This window comes from Mastigoproctus giganteus, chromosome 12 (assembly GCF_048544385.1).
Source record: "Mastigoproctus giganteus isolate SK-2022 chromosome 12, ASM4854438v1, whole genome shotgun sequence".
NCBI lineage: Eukaryota > Metazoa > Arthropoda > Arachnida > Uropygi > Thelyphonidae > Mastigoproctus > Mastigoproctus giganteus.
Genome location: NC_143586.1, coordinates 127,752,926 through 127,776,763, shown reverse-complemented (window position 1 = coordinate 127,776,763; position 23,838 = coordinate 127,752,926). Strand labels below are relative to the sequence as shown.

Below are 23,838 nucleotides of genomic sequence, written 5' to 3'. Positions count from 1 at the left end.
GTGACATAAGCACTGGGAAATAAAAATTGACAGTAGGACTGTGTTATAGGCCTAATGACTCTGATGAGTATAATAAACAACTGTAGAGAAAAACAGAGCCAGCAAATCAGTGTCTTATAATGGGGGATTTTAATTTCCCAGATATTGAATGGAATTTGTGGGCGGTCACTCACACACTATCAAGGCTTTCTGGATTTATTGGATAATTGTTTTCTACAGCATGTTCAGGAGGCAACTACAGGGAGTAATACTCTTGATATGATTATCAGTAACGATTCTTCATGCATTAAGAATCTGCAGATAAAAGAACCACTAGGTGTCAGTGATCATAGTGTGCTGAAGTGGGACTTACTCAAAGAGGTAACTACCATCACGAGTAAAGGGAAGGGTTTTTGCTTTCGTAAAGGTACAGCGTCTGAGACAGTATTTAAATTCTATACAGTGGGACCAACTGATGATGTTACCAAGAGCAAATTCTTATTGAGAAGCTGTCAAAGAATTAACATTGGAAGCTAGGCTTTTCATACCGCCTTGTTCAAGGTTTAGGCTTAAATGGATATCAGATAAACTAATGACACATGTGTCAGAGAAGAAAAATGAATGGGATACATATAAATTAACAGATGACACAGAAGCCTATGATATATATATAAGCTGGTCTGTAACCAAGTCACAAAGGAGGTTAGTCAGACAAAGATAGATTACGAGATATCTTTGGCAAAATTTGCAAACAAAAACAGCAAAGAGTTCTTTACTTATGTAAACTCTAGAAGGAATAGGATGAATCAGATTAGTCCACATGATATCGATGGTTCCACTGTTGATGATCCTGCTCAGGTACCTAAAACTAAATGAATATTTTGCATCGACATTCACACATGAGGAGTTATTCAGCGAGGGGAATGCAAGAGGAGAATTAAACTCTGGCAGTGAGCTAGATGATTTTGTAATAACTAAGAGCAGAGTGGAGGAGAAATTGTTGAAGATAAACATAAGGAAGACACCTTGGGTGGATGGTATCTATCCAGTTATATTAAAGGAGGCAACAAAGGAAGTAAACAAACCCTTGGCCATGATCAGAAGAGCTTCCTTGGACTCAGGGGAGGTACCCATGGACTGGAGATGTGCAAATGTGACCCCAATTCACAAAGGAGGATTAAAGGGCAACACAAGTAATTACAAACCTGTTAGTTTAACTTCTGTTCCAGGGAAATTAATGGAGGCACTGGCTAAAGAAGCACTGCAGGGTCATCTATACAAGACTTCAGTTATGGCTCGAACATAGCATGGGTTAGTTAAGCGGAAGTTTTGTATGACCAATTTGATTGGACACTATGATGTAGTCACAAAGGAACTGGATGCAAATAATAATTTTGATATCATATATTTGGATCTTAATAAGGCTTTTTCATACTGTTGCACATGGAAGGGTGCTGCACAAATTGGAGCAGTGTGGCATTGGGCTCAAATTGCTGCTATGGATAAAGGAACAGTTGAGTGGGAAAAGACAGAGTGGTAATCAATAGACACTGCTCTTCATGGACTGATGTTATTAGACGAGTCTCCCAGGGTTCAATGGACCCAACATTGGGTCCATTGAACCCTGGGAGACTCGACTAATAACATCAATAACAACAATGGACCCAATGTTGGGTCCATTGTTGTTTTTTGTATTTATAAATGATATTGATGGTGGTATATCAGGCTTAATGTCCAAGTTTGCAGAGGATACTAAGGTCTACAGGGTTGTTAATGACAGTATGCAACTGCAACAGGATCTAGAACATCTGAGAAGATGGGCTGAGAGATGGCAACTGAAGTTTAACAGTGACAAATGTAAAGTACTGCATATGGGAAGCAGTAACTCCAGAGTAACGTATGAACTGTATGGTGCTACACTGACAGTGGTAGAGAATGAAAAGGACCTGGGGGCAATTGTGCAGCCAGATATGAAGTTTTCTGAGCAGTGCAAGTGGTCTGCAAGAATAGTTCATGGTGTCTTGTCAATGATATACAGGAATTTTTCTAGCAGGGATAAGGAGGTGATTATCCCCTTGTTTAAGGCAATGGTCTGGCCACACCTTGAGTACCGTGTATAGGTCTAGTTGCCTCATTTTAGGAAGGATATAGAGCTGCTGGAGCAAATACAGAGAAGATCAACAAGGTTAGTGAATGGAACAAACTGTGGCTCTTACGAAGAAAGGCTTTAGTTTTGCAAATTACAGTGTCTGGACACTAGGCATCTGCGAGGTGGACTGAGGGGTATAAAGCCTTGAATGGTTTGAGTATGCTCAATGCTGATGGGATTCTTCCTCTTGCTCAGAATAATCACCTGAGAGGGCATAAATTCCAACTGAGGGAACACAATTTGACAATTCCTCTTGCTCATATTACAAACCTGATGGGGTATAAACTGAAATTGAGGAAAGACAGTTGTCGAATAGATTTGCTTAAATTTGAATTTAGCCAGCAGGTAGTTAATTGCTGGTACAAACCTCCATCTGTTGTAAAAGTTTATAGTTTAAATAGATTCAAAGTAAAACTAGACAAACATTTGGAGCTAATGGATGGGTGAAATGAGAAGGGTTTGTGTTTTTTTTTTTTTTTTTTTTTTGGCTGATGCTATATAAGCTTGCTTTCTTGCATCGTGTGCTCTTACTAATAATAATTTTAAGCTCATAGTAGCTCAAAATTTAAGCTCATAATTTTAAGCTCATAGCCTTGTTTCATTTATTTATTATTATCACATACACCTTTAGGCATCTCTTAAATTGTGGGATTATCATCACAACTGGGCTGTCATGACTGCAATACCAGGGCATCTGCCCACCCTCCCAACAAGCCGTGAAACAGTGCAGTCTGGGCGGTGGTGCCCACCGAAAATAAGTAACAATAAGCTTCTCTATCAGTGAAGCGTTACTTATTTGAAGTATTGCAATACACGGTAACTCGTTCTGAAGGATGATCACAATATGAGATCATCCTTCGGAGATCAGTTGAAACAATGCCTTTACACTACTATCGTAGTTTTCATTTAAAAGCTATCTATGGTGTATCTGCACCAATATTTAATATTAACTGTTTGCATATAAAATATAATATTATTTACAAAATACATACACAAAATATAATAACACTCATCAACAATTTTCTTTCAGTCTTTGTTGTTGATGAGCTATATGCTGCAACAAAAAGTGCACGGCTCATTTCTAGCTGTTGCACTCGTAAAATGGCTACAATAAAACAGCTATTACAAAGTCGTAAATTTTTCTGGCCTTGGCAATCCAGAGTATAAATTTAAATATATTTATTTACTTATAATGAAAGGATGGGCCACCAAATTCACCACCAAATAATACACTGAATAAGAAAAGTAAACAAAACTGAACAACTAAATATACTTGGGATAAGTCTAAGATCAAGAACACCAAATAGCACATGAAAATTTTTAAATTTTCAAAAGGTGTTTATTGGTGACTGCCTCTTTTTAAAAGGTTAAATAACAAATTTACTACATAATATTAGAATTTCAAAGACCTCACTTGTAGCCTTTTATTTGGCTTACTGAAAAAACTGGAAACTAATCAAAATAGTTCACCAGCATAAACAAGTTGGATCAATCCAACTCTCTCTCATGCTGGTGAACCTTTAATTAATTAATATGACACTTTAAAATAACAATACCTGCTTCATCTTGGAACTTGAAAAAGATGGAGTTAGAATGCTTCTCATAATTTTCCATCGATGACCTCTTTGATTCAGTACATGCTGTGATAATATACTCTTTCCAGATATCTGAACTAGAGGATTCAGAGGCTACAAATTCACATAAGTTAATATTATCATTATTATTATTTAAATTTCAGATATTTTAGAACTATGACCTAAATGAGCATTCAAGAATTTCTTTAGAACATAATTTTAAACACATAAGCAAGAAAACATGGCTATATTCCTGAATTAGTATTAATATTAGTAGTACATTGCATAAGTGGTATAAGCTTTTTTCTTGCATGTTTCCTGATACAAGAAAGCAAGCTTATAAAGAATCAGCCAAAAAAAAAAAAAAAAAACAGATACACAATTCACCCATCCGTACTCTCCAATTATTTGTTTAGTTCTTGCTTGCATTTTTCAAACCATTCAGTTCCACTATAACAGATGGAAGTCGGTTCCAACAATCAATCAATCACTCACTAGCCAAAGGCAAACTTCTGCACAACCATCCTTCAACTTAAATTTATGTCCCCCCCCCCTCACACGTGTAATCTCAACAAGAGGAAGAATGCCACTCACATTCAGCTTGCTCAATCCATTCAGGGCCATAAGCACCTCAATAATATCACCCCATAGGTGCCTAGTACAACCTTTATTCCTCTCAAGAATTAGCATTAGCATTACTAAGAGCACATGACACAAGAAAGCAAGCTTATATAGCATCAGCCAAAAAAAAAAAAAAAAAAAAAAAACCTTCTCATTTCACCCATCCATTCGCTTCAAATGTCTGTTTAATTGTGTCTTGAATCTATTTAAGCTATCAACTTCTACAAAGACTGATAGAAGTTTGTTCCAGCAATCAACCTGCTGGCTAAAGGTAAACTTCCACACACATCTATCCTACAACTGTCTTTCCTCAATTTGAATTTATGCCCTCTCAGGTGATTATTCTGAGCAAGAGGAAGAATCCCATCAGCATTGAGCTTGCTCAATCCATTTAAGGCCTTATACATGTCAATTAGATCACCTCACAGGTGCATAGTCTCCAGAAGCTCCAATTTGGAAAAGTTAAGCCGTTCTTTGTAAGGGCAACCCTTTGTTCCACTCACTAATTTTGTTGATCTTCTCTGTACTCATTACATGAGAATACATCCTTCTTAAAATAAGGGCTACAGGCCTATATACAACACTCAAGGTGGGCCTGACCATTGCCTCATTATACAAGGGGATAATCACCTCCTTATCCCTGCTAGAAAAATTCCTGTATATCATTGACAAGACATCATGAGCTACTCTTGCAGCCTGTCTGCACTGCTCAGAAAACTTCATGTCTGCCTGCACAATTACCCCAGGTCCTTTTCATTCTCTACCACTGTCAGTGTAGTACCACATTGTCAGTGTAGTTGATACATTGCTCTAGGGTTACTGTTTCCCGTATGTAATACTTTACATTTGTCAATGTTAAACTTCAGTTGCCACTTCTCAGCCCATCTGCTCAAATTTTCTAGATCCTGTTGCAGCAGCATACTGTCATTAACAACAATGCCGATCTTAGTATCCTCCGAAAACTTGGACATTAAGCCTGATATAACATCATCGATATCAATAATAAATACAGAAAACAACAATGGACCCAACGTTGAACCCTGGCAGACTCCACTAATAACATTAGTCCATTAAGAGCAGTGTCTATTGATTACCACTCTCTGTCTTCTCCCACTCAACCATCCCTTTACCCATAGCAACAATTTGCCTCCAATGCCACACTGCTCCAATTTGTGCAGCAGTCTTCCATGTGCAACAGAATCAAAAGCCTTTCTAAGATCCAAATATATGACATCAAAATTATTCTTTGCATCCAGTTCCTTTGTGACCATATCATAGAGTCCAATCAAATTAGTTGGACAATACTTCCCTTTAACAAACCCATGCTGTGTCCGAGCTATAACTGAAGTCATGAAGTCATAACTAGATCCTCCAGTGCTTCTTTAACCAGTGCTTCCCTTAATTTCCGTGGAACAGAACTAACAGGTCTGTAATTAATTACTTGTGTCCCCTCAATCCTCCTTTGTGAATTGGGGTCACATTTGCACATCTCCTGTCCATGGGTACCTCCCCTGAGTTCAAGGAAGCTCTCATAAGCATGGCTAATGGTTTGCTTACTTCCTTTAATATAACTGGATAGATCCCTTCCACCCCAGGTGCCTTTCTTACATTTATCTTCAACATTTTTTCCTCCAAAATCAATTTTCTCCACATCAGAGTTTTTATTATTACTATTAGCCACATTGCGCAAGGAAGCCCCAGGTCCATCCTGCACCAGCCAAAAAAAAATTATCTGAATTACCCAGAGAGAGAATCACAGAAAAGAAGATTGATGATATCCATCTCTGGACCATGAGTGTGCCAAGCCCATACTCACCAGATGCAAGCCCCTGGGGTTCAGTAAACTTCTGTCTTCACCTTCCTTACAGAATTCCTCATGTGTGGATGTAGATACAAAATATTCATTTAGTTTGTTAGCTACCTGAGCAGGATCATCATCAGTTCAGCAATCGATATCAAGTGAACCAATCTGATTCATCCCCTTCCTTCTAGAGTTTACATAAATAAAAAACTCTTTGCTGTTTTTGTTTAACATCCTTTGCCAAACATTTCTCGTAATCTGCAATTACTTGCCTAACTTCCTTTGTGACTTGGTTACAGACCAGCTTATATTTATCATAGGCTTCCGTGTCACCTGTTAATTTATATGTATTCCATGCACTTATTTTGCTCTGCCACATGTGTCATTAGTTCATCTGACATCCATTTAGGCCTAAATCTTGAACAATATTTCTTAGTTGGGATGAAAAGCCTAGTAGCTTCCAAGATTAATTCTTTGAATGCTTCTTTAGCATTAGCATTAGTAGAGGCATTTGATGCAAGAAAGCAAGCTTATGCAGCATCAGCCAAAAAAAAAAAAAAAAAAAAAAACCACTTCCACTTCACCCCTCTGTTCGTTCAAAATACCTGTCCAGCTGAGCCTTAAACTTATTTAGGCTATCAACCTCCACCACAAGGGATGGAAGTCTGTTCCACCAACCAACCACCTGGTGGAACAGAGGCTAAAGGCAAATTTCCGCACGTCTATCCTACATCTGTCTTTCCTCAATTTGAATTTATGCCCTCTCAGGTGATTTTTCTGAGCTAGAGGAAGAATCCCATCAGCATTGAGCATGCTTAAACCATTCAAGGCTTTATACACCTCTATCAGATCACCTCGCTGGTGCCTAGTCTCCAGACACTGTAATTTGCAAAACTTAAGCCTTTCTTCGTAAGAGCACCCCTTTGTTCCATTCACTAATCTTGTTGCCCTTCTCTGTACTCGTTCCAGCAGCTCTACATCCTTCTTGAAATGAGGCCTCCAGACCTGTATACAGTACTCTAGGTGTGGCCTGACCATCGCCTTATACAATGGAATAATCACCTCCTTATCCCTGCTGGAAAAATTCCTGTATATCATTGACAATACTCCATGAGCTACTCTTGCAGCCCGTCTGCACTGCTCAGGGAACTTCATATCTGCCTGCACAACCACCCCCAAGTCCCTTTCATTCTCTACCACTGTCAGTGTTGTACCATAGAGTTGATACGTTGCTCTGGGGTTGCTGTTTCCCATGTGTAGTACTTTACATTTGTCAATGTTAAACTTCATTTGCCACCTCTCAGCCCATCTGCTCAACCTTTCCAGATCCTGTTGCAGTTGTTGTTGTTGTTGTTTGGTTTTTAGGAGCATTAGCAACTAAGGCCATATTGCTCCAGGATATGCGGTGGTCATTCCTTAACCTTTCCGCATCCTCCGTATTTGGTGGTGACGGGCTCGAACCCCGGTCTAATCAAGAAGTGTGTGCTACGCACTGCTGCTCCTTCCCACCTGGCTACGGAGGCGCCATCCTGTTGCAGAAGCATAGTGTCAGTAGTGTCCTTGACAACCCTGCCAACCTTTGTATCGTCTGCAACCCATTTTGAATTTGCTGTTCGTAACATCATCAGTTGGTCCCACCGTATCGAATTTAAATACTGTCTCAGATCACCATAGTCACCTTTTACAAAAGCAAAAACCCTTCCCTTTACCCTTGATGGGAGTTACCTCTTAGAGTGAATCCCACTTCAGCACACTGTGATCCCTGCCACCTAGTGGCTCCTTTATCTGCAGATTCTTAATGCATGACAAATCACTACTGATAATCATATGAAGTGCATTACTCCCTCTAGTCACCTCCCGAACATGCTGCTATAGAAAACAATCATCCAATACCCCCACAAAAGCCTTACTAGTGTGTGAGTGACCAACCCACAAATTCCAATCAATCAATATCTAGGAAATTAAAATCTCCCATTATAAGACACTGATTTACTGGCACACTCAGTTTCTCTATACAGTTGTTTATAATACTCATCAGAGTCATTTAGGCCTATAACACACTCCTACTCTCAATTTGCTTTCCTAGTACTTATGTCACACCAAACTGACTCGACACTGCACGGTCCAGCCATGTTAACTGCCTGTACTTCCTTTGATTTCGTGTTTCTTAACATAGCATAACCCCTCTTCCCTTCCTATCCTGTCTATCCTTCCTGTACACATTATATACTCCAAATTCCACTCATGCATTCCTTATACCTGCGTGACACCACATCTGTGATCTCCCAACAATATCTGCCTTTGATGTTTTGACCAACACCTCAAATTCATCAAATTTATTTACCAAACTCCTAGCATTGGTGTACATGCAAGTATACATGCACCTGTCCCTATTCTTAGATACCCTAACACAGCCCCATGTATTTACCTGTTCCTTAATGATCCCCAGTAGTCTCTGAAATCCCCTGCACCTTGTTTACCAGGCTGCTGCTGCTCATTCCAATAGAAGCAATGCAAGAATCACTTTCACCTCTGCAGCGACAACTGTTAATCTATTAGTCCGTGTATCCCCCAAGCTAGCAGTTTGCCGACCCACCTAACGGCCCACTGGCTTGATAGCATCAGCAAATATTCTTGCACTCTTTCTATATAAGTGCATCCCATCCCTATAGAAGCAGTCTCTCCTGTTAACAAGCAAAGACCAGGCTGAAAAAAATTCTACCACTTGAGCCTTACACAATCTCTCCAGGGCCGAAGTGATTGACAAGGCTCTCATCATATACTCCCTTCTATTGTGTCTGGGCAGAATTACAGATACTTTCAAATTCAACCCTAACTCACAGCTTTTTTTCAACATTGACATGTTAACTTGTTAAATAATTCCACTGGTATCCTACTCTTAATATTATTAGTTCCAATGTGTACAACAATATCACCTTTTGTGCCCTTAAAAGATGATATTTGCTGTAAAAGTCATCAACCTTTGCCCCTAGGAGCCATTCCCTGGTTCTGTTTCACCTATCCTTTTTGCACAATATTTTTCCCCGTTTCCCTGATAATAGAGTTACCGACAACAACTAGTTTCTTTGGGTCCAGCGCATTCTGCCTTGGGGGTTGCTGCTGTGTTGTGTGATGTTCAAGTGCAAACTCTGACATTGATGTGGGCAGCTGAGAGCTTGATAGGTCCCTCAATTTAAATCTTTTGAGGTCATTCACCCGGCCCTCCAAGATCTCATATAGGCCCATAATAATGCTGAGTTGGTGCCTGATTTTCTCACACTCCTTACATTGTGCACACACAAAGATATTCCCCTTGGCAATATCATGTCCTGTTCCTCATGGCTCCACAAACATCAAACAAGCAGTACATTTCAAAAGGCTATGATTCAGAGGATAACTGCCCCCTCTGAAGTTCTGCCACCAAGCCACAGCACTCCCATTAGCTTGAGCCTTGTGCTTTGCTGCTCTAATATGAATCATGATTTTCGATTCAATTTCAAATAAAATTTGAAATTGAATCGAAATTTTCAATATACTGTCTTCTCCCACTTTGTATATATATATATATATATATATATACATACATATATATATACATACATATATATATACATACACACATATATATACATACATATACACATATACGCATACATACATATACACATATACGCATACATACATATACATGTATACATACACATATATACATATATACATACACATATAAACATATACATACATACACATATACATACATACCTACATATACATACATATACACATATATATATATACACATTTCAGTATCAAGTATTATCTCCGAGATAGGTTATATGACTTTCACATCTCCTATCAAGTTATGTTGTTGTTATTTGGTTTTTAGGAGCATTAGCAACTATGGCCATATTGCTCTGGGGATATGCGGTGGTCATTCCCTGACCTTTCCACATCCTCCGTATTTGGTGGTCACAGGCTCGAACCCCAGTCTAGTTAAGAAGCGTGTGCTACGCACTGCTGCTCCTGCCCACCTGGCTACAGCGGCACCCTATCAAGTTATATGTATTAATTTATAATGTTTGCAAAATCTAGGTTGTTATATGTATTTAGTTAAAAGAGTACAATTTAATTGACAATAAAATTTAATAAGATATTATAATAATAATAATAATACAGGCATATGATGCAAGAAAGCAAGCATATAAGCCTATGTAGCATCAGCCATAAAAAAAAAATTCACACAGCCATTCCCTCTAAAATTTCAATGTATGTAAACTACCAACTTCCATAACCATCCATCTAAAAGTTTGTCCAGTTCCTCCTTGAATTTATTTAACCTATCAACTTCCATGACAGATGGAAGTTTGTTCCGGCAATTAACCACCCACTGGCTAAAGGAAAATTTCCACACAACTATCTTTCCTCAATTTGAATTTATGCCGCCTTAGGTTTGTAATCTGAGCAAGTGGAAGAATCCCATCAGAATTCAGCATGCTACACCCATTCCAGGCCTTATACACCTCAATCAAACTACCTCGCAGGCCTAGTCTCCAGCTACTGAAATTTTCAGAACTTAAGCCTCTCTTGGTAACAGGACCCCTTTGTTCCCCTCACCAATCTTGTTGCCCTTCTCTGTACATGCTCAAGCAAATCTACAACCGTCCTAAAATGAGGCTTCCAGACCTGTATGCAGTACTCAAGGCGTACCCTAACCATTGCCTTATACAAAGGGATAATCATCTACTTTTCCCTGCTAGCAAAATTCCTGTATATCAACAAAACCCCATGACCCACTCTGGCAGCCTGCCTGCATTGCTCAGAAAACTTCATATCTGACTACACAATTACTCACAGGTCTTTTTCATTTTCTATCACCCTAAGTGAACCCCAGAGGAATGTACCTACGACACAGTAGGTACATTCCTCTGGGGTTACTTCTACCCATATGCAGTACTTTGCACTTGTCCCGAACCCTGTGGGACTCCACTAGTAACATTACTACACAAAGAGCATTGATTACTACTCTCTGTCTTCTCCCACTCAACAACCCTTTTATCCATTGTAGCAACTTACAATTAATACCATTCTGCTCCAATTTGTACAGTAGTCTTCCATGTGCAACAGTGTCAAAAGCTTTCCTGAAATCCAAGTATATGATATAAAAATTATTTTTTGCATCCAATTCCTTTGTAACCACATCATAGTATCCAATCAAATGTCAGACAAGACTTTCCCTTAACAAACCCATGCTGTGTCTGAATTATTACTGCAGTCTTGTCTAGATGATCCTGCAATGCATCTTCAACCAGTGACTCCATTATTTCACCTGGAACAGAAATTAAACTAACTGGTCTTTAATTACTCGTGTCACCCTGTGTTCCCCCTTTGTGAATTGGGGTTACATTTACACATCTCCAGTATGTCCGGACTTCCCTTGAGTCCAAGGATGCTCTCATAATTATGGTTAATGGTTTGCTTACTTCCTTTGCTGCTTCCTTTAATATAACTGGATAGATCCCATCTGCCCTAGGTGCCTTCTTTATGTTTAACTTCAACAATTTCTCCTCCACTTTGCTCTCAGTTATTACAAAATCATTCAGCACCCTGTTACGATTTGATAACCTTGTGGCATTTTCCTTCCTTAATAACTCCTTATGTGTGAATGTAGATGCAAAATACTCATTCAGTTTGTTTGTTCTCTGAGCAGGATCATCAACAGTCAAACCATTGATATCAAGTGGACCAATCTGATTCTCATGCCCTTCCTTTTAGAGTTTATATAAGTAAAAAAATCCTTGGTGTTTTTCTTAGCATCCTTTGCCAAAGATTTCTTGTAATCTGCTTTCACTTGCCTAATCTCCTTTCTGACTTTATTACAGACTAGCTTATATGGTTAAAGTAAAGAAAGCCAACACGAGAACAACAAGAAACGTCGGAAAACTTAAGCGGAAAATTAGTTTCTCTACCCCAGACTCTATCGCTGCTTGCTTGGTAAACAGATGATAGGTGTTATTGGTCTGGAGCCGAAATCGAGAAGGATATATTGATTGACAGATAGGCGTGGCAAACAATGAAATGATTGGTGGTGGGCCCGACAGAGGAAAAGCTACTATGTAGTCATTGTTGACATTATAATGTGTATTTATGAGTAAAGAACAGTGCCTAATAGTTTTATAATGAACGGTAAACAGGTAATAGTAGCGATGAATCTTTTAAAGATGGAAGAAATTTGTAAGGAAAAAAAATGTTGGTTGATTTTTTGATGAAAACTAAATTAATAGAAGTTTCGTTCTGTTCATTTTTCTTCTTCATTATGTTTTTTTCTCATTATTAAAAGCAGATTTTTGGAGTTCATGAGTGTTTTTACTATACTGTTGATTTAGGTTTGGTTATGAAAAAAGGAAAAGGTTTCTTTATTTTTCGCTATATTTCGTAACCTGACCTTAAATGGTAGGTTAGAGAATAATAAAAACGGTTTCCTTATATTTAGTGACCTAACTTTAAATGTTAGGTTGGGAAATAATATAAGAAAAGAAAGAAAGATTCTATATATATAAAGTGAATAGCTGTTGAGGTGTTGATTGATGTTATGATACGTGTGTATCTGCACAAGTGTCTTTAAAAATAAAAGTGCAATAATAAAAAATAATATTTTGTTAATAAACAATTTATGTACTAGTCCACATGATTCTAAAGAAAAAAGGTTAGGTTACCCCACTCCATTTCGGGAGGGGTTCAAGTTCCCATTGGATTCAAGTGGAGGTAACCATTTATTATTGAACAAGAAAATAAAAATACAGTCATAAAAAAATTTATTTTTTTTATGAATGTATTTCTAAATATGACTGTGATTCTAAAGAAAAAAAAGGTTATGTTAGGTTACTCCCTCCACTTCGGGAGGGGGTTCAAACTCCCATGGGATTCAAGTGAAGGTAACCTGCCCTTTTTTTACCATTATGGAAAGCGTTCGTTAGGGCAAGTTACCATTAGTGCTTCTGAGTGCTACTAAAATGATACTAATCCGATGTGATCGTGTGTTGTGTTCATGCAGCAATCAGCACATTGTTTGCCATGCCTACCTGTCAATCAATATATCGTTCTCAAATTTGCTCCAGACTGATAACACCTACCATCTGTTTACCAAGCGAGCAGTGCTAGAGTGCTGTATTGGGAAACTAATTTTCCACATAAGTTATCAGATATTTCTCGTCATTCTCGTGTTGGCTTTCTTTACCTTTGCTGCTTATATCTGCAATAGGCTTGTGTCATCTGATATTTTATATGCATCCCATAAATTTTTCTTCTCTGCCACCATTAGTTCATTTGACAACCATTTAGGCCTAAACCTTGAACAATATTTCTTAATAGGTAAGAAAATATCAGTGACTGAAACTGCAGGACTTCCATACATTCTACCATTATTGAAAGGAAAACCGTACATGATTACTACAAATATAGATGTGGTCAATGGATTCGGAAACAATGTAATCGGTACTTTAGTATATTTCGAATTTGAGGATGACAAAACAGTTAAACGAGTATGGATGAAATTTACTGAGTCAAAAATAGAACATAACCTTCATTCTCGTTATAAACAATATACAAAAGATAAACATTTACCTGGTCAATCTGTATCTATTATAAAATGATCAGCTATGATTCCATTCACGAACAATAGGAAAATATGTAGACATACACAATTTCCTTTAGTATCTGCTTGTGCTTTGACTGTACATAAATCTCAAGGAGGGACCTTTGACAAAGTTGTATATAATTATGAGAAAGATCATCACCAGTAACTTGTATACATGGCATTATCTCATGACCTCATTGCAAGTTTTATATATTACAAATCCCCGCAACGATTTCACATTTCACCACGGCAAAGCTACTAGTAATATAGAACTTCATGATGAATTAGATAACTTGAAAAATAATATGCTACCATCTCTACAGGATGAACTGCAAGATTTAATACAAAGTGGTATATCTATATCATCAATGAACACACAAAGTTTATGGGCCCATGTTCGAGATATCAAAATGGACACAATCTTACAGCAATCCAAAATATTGATATTAAGTGAAACGTGGTTGGATAACGATATAATTACTTAAACCATTCCAATGTGTGACTCAATTTAAAAGGTCAGATGTTCATAGTGGTGGTGTTGTAATATATCAATGTGAAGGTTCAACTATCATCAGTACACCACATATCTTTGCACAACATAATAGCAGTAATGGGACGGCAGTATCAGACGAAACTGGAGAAATTTATGGATCTTTATGCAAATTAAATAGTGAATCTATTTTCATCGTTGCCATATACATCACTCCAGGAATGTCATTAGATATAATTCAAAAATTCATAAACAAGAATTTGATGCAGTATTCCATTGAAGGTGCAAAATTATTGTAAGAGCCACTGGATCATATACCTATAGTTCTCGCTGGTGATTTCAATCCAGAATTAAATTCTGAGGCTGGAAAGAAGTTTTGTAAATTTATGAAAGATGTCTTCAATTTAGATATTAAATCAAATACTTTAATAAATGCTACACACAATGGAATGACTATTGATGGAGTATTTGCTCAGGAATTAGAATCATTTGAATGTCAAAACTATATATCTTATTTCAGTTACCATAGACCAATCATTTTAGTGTTATTATAATATATTTTATACGAATTATTTCATTGTACACTAGTACAATGAAAAATTCCATTCACTGTACCAAAATTATTTTTTAAATAAAAATAATGCAGTATTTATTTTCCTGTACCAGTTTCGTGTTTTATTTTACTGTACTAGGTTCATGGCGCCTCCGTAGCCAGGTGGGAAGGAGCAGCAGTGCGTAGCACACGCTTCTTGATTAGACCGGGGTTCGAGCCCGTCACCACCAAATACGGAGGATGCGGAAAGGTCAGGGAATGACCACCGCATATCCCGGACAATATGGCCTTAGTTGCTAATGCTCCTAAAAAAAAACCAAAAAAAAAAAAAAAAAAAAAAAAACTAGGTTCATAATGAGTTCCTGCAGTAAAAACATTTTTAACAGCTGCCGCTGTGACATTATCAGTGACACTATTAGTCTCAGAGTAGAGCAGCAAGAACTAATTATGTACCTGGTACATCTTTTTTTTTTTTTTTTTGGCTGGTGCAGCATAGGCCTCAGGCTTCCTTTCACCATATGGCTAATAATAATAATATATCAAAATTATTTTCTGCATCCAGTTCCTTTATCACTGCATCAGAGATCTTATGTGACCCAATCAAACTGGTGGCTCAAGTGAAAACCATAGGGGATGATTTTCCAATGCATCGCAGCCTAAAAAAATGTGCAACTTGCAAAACTTTTGCAAACCTTTCTGGAACAGGACATGATCTAGTCAAGAAGGATGTAAATGGGAAGGCACACTTGATACACACAAACAAAGCAGTACCCACATGCAGCAACTGAGTAAACAACACAGTAAGTGTTGCATTCAGCTGGGGTGATTCCGCCACATTCAACTGCCATTTCTTGTAAACGCAAAGCTGAACCATGCATACGTGAATTCAGTTCATGTTATATGTGGCATCTTTCCCCTATTTATAAATCATCTTTGATTGAATTTGTGTAGTGTAAACACGTGTTATACGAGAACTGACTGTACTTTTTAAGTTGACAAATTGTTATTGTTATTTGGTTTTTTTTAGGAGCATTAGCAACTAAGGCCATATTGCTCCGAGATATGCGGTGGTCATTCCCTGACCTTTCCGCATCCTCCGTATTTGGTGGTGACGGGCTCGAACCCAGGTCTAATCAAGAAGCGTGTGCTATGCACTGCTGCGCCTTCCCACCTGGCTACGGAGGCGCCAAGTTGACAAATGCAGACATTGTAGGTTTGTTATGTTATTGTTTGTTATTTGGTTTTTAGGAGCATTAGCAACTAAGGCCATATTGCTCCGGGATATGCGGTGGTCATTCCCTGACCTTTCCGCATTCTCCATATTTGGTGGTGACGGGCTCGAACCCCGGACTAATCAAGAAGCATGCTATGCACTGCTGCTCCTTCCCACCTGGCTACAGAGGCGCCACACACACATTGTAGGAGCAGTGGAGATGTGGTGTTACTGAGACATAAGCGATGGTGAATTTGAATATGGGGGGGTACATATTCAAAGTATACTTCCTGTATACTTTGTAAGTATACAGGAAGGTCAGATAGGACAGGAAAGATAGAGATGTTATGCTCTTAGTTAAGAATATTAAATCTAAGGCAGTGCATTCAGTTGATGTGGGTGATGAGCACAATGTTGAGTCAGTTTGGTGTGATATAAGCACTGGAAAAACAGAATTGAGAGTAGTAGTGTGTATTAGACCTAATCACTGTGATGAGTATACCAAACAGCTATACAGGAAAACAGAATGGGCCAGAAAATCAGAATGTCTCATAATAGGGATTTTAACTTTCCAGATGCTGAATGGAATTTGTGGGTTGATCACTCACACACTAGTAAGACTTCTGTGGATTTGCTGGATGACTGTCCACATCAGCTTGTTAGAGTGGCAACAAGTGGAAGCAATACTCTTGATCTGCTTATCGGCAGTGACTCCTCATGCATTAAGAATTGCAGGTAAAAGACCCACTAAGTGGCAGCGATCACAGTGTACTAATGTGGAATTAAATTTAAGAAAACTACTGTAAAGGGAAAGGCTTTTGCTTTCATAAGGGTGGCTGCAAAGACCTCAGACAGTTTTTAAATTGTGTGTAGTGGGAACAACTGATGATGTTAAAATAAAAAAATAAATAAACTGCAGCCATTATCAACCCACTGCAGGATGGAAGACTCCTCAACAATTCATGTTGAAGGAAATGGACCATAATCTGCCATTCTGGTGCAGTGCGGGTTGCCAGATCGACCATATTTAGCAGTCAGGGGCTTGAACCCCAGTCTACTCAGAGCGTGTGCTACTGCATTCCCGCTCCTGACCACTCGGCTACGGAGACCTCTCTTGATATGATGTTACCAACAGCAAAGTCTAAATATCAAGTATTCAGGGAAGTATTCAAATCTACTAGGCTTTTCATACCAACAAAGAAACAGTGTTCAAGGCTTAGACCTAAATGGATGTCAGTTGAGCTAATGAGTCACATGGCAGAGAAGAAAATTACATGGAATGATTATACAGGGTGTCTCAAAAATATTGGTACAAACGTTTAAGGGAGGTAGGTAACATCTAAAGAAATGTGAATCACATAGGAACCCATAACCAGAAACGTCACGGGAAAGTACTAGCAGAGGCACAAGAAGCAGAAATGACACAAGACAGTAATTAGTGGCAAACATTTATTTGACATAATATTAACAATGGGGTACGAGATGGATGCATTTTATGATGTTACAACAGATGCTCGAAGGTTCCACCATGAGACGCAATGCATGCGTGACACCGACGCGGCATGGATTGGCAGACACGGTCAAACACACCTGGAGTTTCTTTGACAGTAACAGCAGCGCAGATGAGTCTTGCCACGAGATCCATTTCCGTCTCCACAGGCGATTCATACACGATAGATTTGAGGGCCCCCCACAGAAAGAAATCAAGGTTCGATAAATCAGGTGAGCGTGGGGGCCAGGCAACGGGTCCACCACAGCCAATCCATCGACGCCCAAAATGCCTATTCAAATGGTCATGAACACACCTTCCATAATGGGCAGGCGCCCCGTCATGTTGAAATCAAATGTTGCATCTCACATTTGCTGGAACATTGTCAAGTAACCCTGGTAGAACTTGTTCAAGAAAGGTCTGATATTAAGCAGAGTTTGTGCGGGATGGTAACAGGTATGGGTTGACTAAGCAGTCACCGACCATACCTGCCCAAACATTCATTGCGAAGCGATGTTGTGCCGCATGGGGGCGCACACCGTGTGGGTTGTTGTGAGCCCACACATGAGCATTATGCTGATTGAATAAGCTTTCCTGAGTGAAATAAGCCTCATCCATGAACAAAACATAGGCTGGAAAATTCAAGTCTTGAACACATTCTTGGAGAAACCACTGCACAAAAGGAAAACATCTTGGAGGAGCAGTAACTGAACCCTTTGGAGATGAAAGGGGTGTAAGGAATCATCATGCCAGACACGGTGTACACTGCAACGAGACACTTCTAAGGCAGAGGCAACTGCATGTGTGCTGGTAGTAGGATTATTCTGGACGGCATTCAACACACTTTCTTCCATGGTGGGAGTTCGCATCGAACATGGTCTGCCCACACTACTCCTGTTACCTCTAAATGACCCATAATCGCACAAATTTTGATGCACACGTGCAAACAAACGGTGGTCCCGTACATGTCTGTCTGGGAAGCGTTCTCCATAAATTCGTTGAGCGGCTCATCCATTGCCCTATGCTAATCCATACATTAGGTGCATGTCTGCCAGCTCACAGATCGTATATCAATGCATGCTCTTCGTGCGGCGACTGCTTGAACGAGTAAACCAGAAATTTTCCCTCTCGCGAACTGATGAACAGCACCGTCTACCGACTTACGGTGACGTTTCCGGTTATGGGTTCCTATGCGATTCACATTCCTTTAGATGTTACCTACCTCCCCTAAACATTTGTACCAATATTTTTGAGACACCCTGTATATTGTCAGGTGATACAGAAGGGCAGATTTAAATTACTCTGTAATCAAGTCACAAAGTAGGTTTGGCAAGCTGAGGCAGATTATGAAACATCTCTGGAAAAGAATGCAAAAACTTTTATGCTTACATTAACAGTAGAAGGAGGGGTTTGAATCACATTGGGGCACTTGATGTTCATGGGTTAACTCAGTGACGTAACTATACCAATGCAGCCAATGTGGTGCATTGGGGCCTACAACCAAAATAGGGCCCACTGCTCTCCTGTCCAAAACATAAAAAAATTTAATTGAGCAAAAATGTATGTTTTTACTCAATTAAAAAAAAAGTCCCTGGCTGCTTCGCAGTTCCTGTTTCATAGAAGTTGATTCGGCCATCATAAAATGCAACGCAACTCTGAACTCTAGCACCCCTCTTCCAACCTTCTCCCATAGTAAGGTAGCAGATTCACGATTTCTGCTCAATGTGTTATGTTTATATAAATGGTTTTTCTTTATATAAACAAAGGTGAAGAAATAGTCACTAAATCAAAGGTGCCAAAAAGGGAAAAGCACCGGGTTTTTCCGTTAAGAGGCCCACTCAAATATAGGCCCATCTGGGCCTATATTAGAATTTTGTTTTCCAAATATAAGCCCATGGGCTTTTATTGGGGACAAATAATAACGCGCTTTCTCGTAACATACCGTATATCGGCGCTCTGCACATGCCCGAGATGTCATTGCAATAGATGTGAACTGCGCGTCTTTACTCATTGTCAGAATATTTAACCCTAAAAATGGAAAATAAAAAGACTAGTAAACGAAAATCGTATACTATCCAGGAAAAACTACAGTTTGTGACACGTTTAAAAGCAGGAGAAAGTCAAAATTCATATCGCAACAAACACACATTGACCGGAAAAATTTTCGCCGTTGGTTGCAACAAGAAGTAGAATTATTGAAGCTGGTTAAAAAATGTAAACACAAATGTCTTGAGGGTGCAGGAAGGAAGGCGTTTTATCCCGAAATTGAGAAAAAATTATTTGAATTTTTCAAAAAGGAACGAAATAACCACCGATCAGTTACTATAACACATTGCAAAACTATATTTTCTCACCAGAATTTGGCCTTAAAATACCACCTGCTTTTAAAGTAAGCAACAAGTTCTTATTTGGATGGACCAAGAGACATCGGATTAGATCACGTAAAATAACTCATCACGGACAACTGGATAATCGCGATCCAAAGGAAATGCAGGAACAAGTAAAGCAATACTTAATTCAAGTAAATAATACTACAGCAGGAATGACAAGTGATCGTGTTTTTAATATGGATGGAACTCCATGTTACTTTGATATGGCAAGAGATTGCACTCTTCACTTTGTTGGGAGCAAAAATGTTGATGGTGCAGATACAGGGTTCAGAAAAAAATCGATACCCTGTCTGTCTGACAATATCATTGGATGGAAGCATACTCCCACCTATGATTATTTTTCGTGGCTTAAAGAAAATTCCCAAAGTAACAATCCCCAGTGGTAAAGCAGTTGTTGCTGTAAACAAAAGCGGATCAATGGACACAAATCTACTGAAGACGTGGATGGATACTGTTTTCTACAAGAGAGGATCTTATTGTAGTCCATCAGTAATTATTTGGGATTCTTATGGAGCTCATAAGAAAGAAGAAATTTTAAAATATCTTTTTAAAAATTATGGCTCAAAGGCAGCAATAATTCCAGGAAAGACAACACGTAGCCCCTAGATGTTGCCATAAATTCCAGTTTCAAAGCTGCTATGAGAAAGGAATGGGATAATTGGGTAAGAGAAGAAACTGCTGAATTTACTCCAAAAAGATATAGAAAAAGACCATCTTACCAAAAGATTGTTGAAATGGTTGTTTCTGCCTGTAATACAATCAAAATCAATTCAAAGAGCATTTGAATGTTGCGGCATTGCTGCAAATGGACAAGAAGTACCAGCGACCAATATATTAAATCAAAAATTACGAATTATACTTGAAAACAATCATGGACTTGAAATTGAATCTGATGATCTGGCTGCTAGTGATGGAAGTGATGAAGAATTAATGGAATTGGATGAAGACGAAAACAATAATTCTTCCACTACTAACTCGGATTGCTCTGATACAACAGGTTCTGAATGAAAATTACTAATATAAATAATTCTCTTCTTGCAATTATTATTTGTCTTATATATTTATATTTTTTTAAGATTAATTTTTAATTTCATACTGTTCTATTGTTGCAATATTTAAAATAAAAAATAGCCTTTCATTAATCAAATAAATATTATTTCAAAATAAACCTGTTTCCGTTAATAAGCCCATGGGCTTCTATTTAGGGACAACATGAGAACCTTAAAAATGCAAAAACCAAATACAAGCCCATGGGCTTCTTAATGGAAAAACCCAGTAATTAAAGATACTGCTGTTTTTTTCAGTTAAATTTCAGTTAAATTCAAACCAAAACTAAAGTATCTAAAGGTTGTATACTTTTGTTCTTTACTTTCTCTCAATCATCTCATAAATGACTCATGACATTATAACTCATACGGCAGTGCATATCTATTTTTAAAACAGTAACGGATCAGTGTTAGTGGTGGTAAAGTGTAGGTTATTGAGATTAAGAGTGATGTATTCTGCTACATAACAGCTGACAACATAAACGAAGTAAGTCGTGCTGAAAGTCTATAAGTGTAATTTTAGATTTGTGCTGTTGTTGTTTGTTTGGGGGTTTTTATGGTGCAAGGGAAACATGGCCATAATGCACCAGATTTGTGCTAATATTCAGTATTATTTTGTTTTTCGTTGGTATTTTGTTATTTAATTCAGTATAAAAATTTTATAATTATTTTTTGAATTAACTATGGAGGAAAGACATAAAAGCGGTGCTTTTAAATGCAAAATAAAATGTGCTTCTGACGAAGCTCTAACAAAAGAAGGTAAAAAAAATTGACTTTATATTTTGCTTATCTAGAAACAAAATTAACATCAACAACAAGTCAATCTACAACTTTTGACACCAATCCAATGATAAAAGAGCCATCAATTGAGGTTGAGCAAGAGATTGACATTCAAAAAACACCCGAAGTAGAAGAATACTCAAGTACACCACCTCCACAAGAAAATGACGTTTTATCAACTTTGAAAGAAACAAAAAAATATCAATATCGAAAATCTTAAAAAAGAGAATTACTCCACTATTGCAAACTATCCAGAGAATTTAACAGCATATATGCAGGCATTTATTATAAAATATGGTGCTTGCAAGCCAAAAGGACCATTTCTGAAAAAATAGTTCATTTTTGGTAAAATATTACTCAACCACTAATACATCTGGATTAAAAATTAACAGGCAATGGTTGTGCTACTCCATTCTGTATATTGCGAGCCATGGTGGATTGTTTCTGGAACTAGATGTAACTGGAAAAACGGCATCAATGATTGGCAAAATTTGTTACTAAAATTAAGGACCATGAAAATGGCTGTAAGAAACATGAAAGAAACATGGAAAATAAATACAGGACTTGATAGAATTATGAAGGGAAATTTTCATGAATAATGTAATTTTTAAAGAAAAGTATTAGAATGGGTGATTAAATTAATCCTAAAATTGTCGAAAAATTTGTTAGCTTTAAGGGGTCATCAAGAAAATTTAAGTAATACCTACATTGGAAATTTTTTGTTGGATGTAAAGTTGTTAGCAGAATATGACCCAATTATTAGACAGGTTGAGGATTTACAGACCGGAAGCTTTACTTATTTAAGTCCCAAAATCCAGAGTGAAGTTATTGAATGCTTGGGTCAACATTTAAGAAAACAATTAACAAAGGATATTAAAGAAGCCCCATATTTTTCCATCATTGCCGATACAATGCAAGAAATTTCAAAAATGGATCAACTAAGCCTAGTGTACCATTATGTCCATATTGTAAAAGATCTGTATAATGACAGACCTAAACGTTTCGATGTCAGAGAAACATTCCTTGGTTTTCTCACTGTTACTGATGGATCAGCTGCCAGAATGACATCAATTATTTCTGACTCCATAAATTCAAATGATCTGGATCTTTCAAAATGTTGTGGGCAAAGGTATGATAGAGCAAACACAATGATGCATATTCAGGAGTACAATTCCACCTAAAAGAATTAGAAGGCATTGTACATACATTGTAGGCACCTCCGTAGCCAGGTGGGAAGGAGCAGCAGTGCGTAGCACACGCTTCTTAATTACACCGGGGTTCGAGTCCGTCACCACCAAATACGGAGGATGCGGAAAGGTCAGGGAATGACCACCGCATATCCCGGAGCAATATGGCCTTAGTTGCTAATGCTCTTAAAAAAAACCAAATAACAATAACAATAACATACATTGTGCAGTGCACAATCTCAATCTAATTATTAATGATGCAGTAAATGGAGTACCAGAAATATCCAACTATTTCAGCATTGTGCAAAGTATATATGTAAATATATAAAGTATATATATTATAAAGCAGGGGTGGCCAACAAGTCAATCGTGGCTTTAATTTTGGTCAATCACAACTAATTTTAAATATATATAAAAAATAGATTAGTCAAAATCTAAATGTTATTATTATTATGTGCCCCACTGCATACTCATATTATAAATCCATTGAACCACGTGACTATGCTTGTTTGCACGCAGCCAGTAGGCTTGTCTAGTGAAAATTCATGCAGCTACGTTGTGGAGAGAATAGTATTATATGTGTAAAATTCTTATTTAGCTTACTTAATATTAATAACCAGACAGTACTTATTGAGCTTACTTAATATTAATAACTAGACAGTACCTATAAGTTAATTTAATACCCTTTGATTTAAAACAAATACTAAGAAAAACAGTAAAATGTATCATTTTTATCAAGAGTGGGAACTAGAATACTTTTTTGTAATGATAAAAGAAAAATGTTGTTGTTTGATTTGCAATGCTTCCATGGCTATAACCAAAAAAAGAAATTTAGAAAGGCACTTCAATGCACTCCATGGTAAATACCAACCAGATTTTCCGCCTAATAATGACCTTAGAAAAAATAAATTAAAAGAACTTAAATCCAGTTTA

The 23,838-nt window shown here is 37.8% G+C and overlaps 1 protein-coding gene across 1 annotated transcript in view; it reads right to left on the bottom strand.

Moving 5' to 3' along the window:
* LOC150077410 (cytochrome P450 3A24-like) overlaps nucleotides 1–23,838 on the bottom strand; it is a 330,473-nt gene that overhangs the window by 229,958 nt on the left and 76,677 nt on the right. Inside the window, exon 4 of the mRNA XM_090385893.1 lies at nucleotides 3,685–3,816. Coding sequence (XP_090242019.1) covers nucleotides 3,685–3,816 — 132 coding nt within the window. The remainder of the gene's footprint in view (nucleotides 1–3,684; nucleotides 3,817–23,838) is intronic.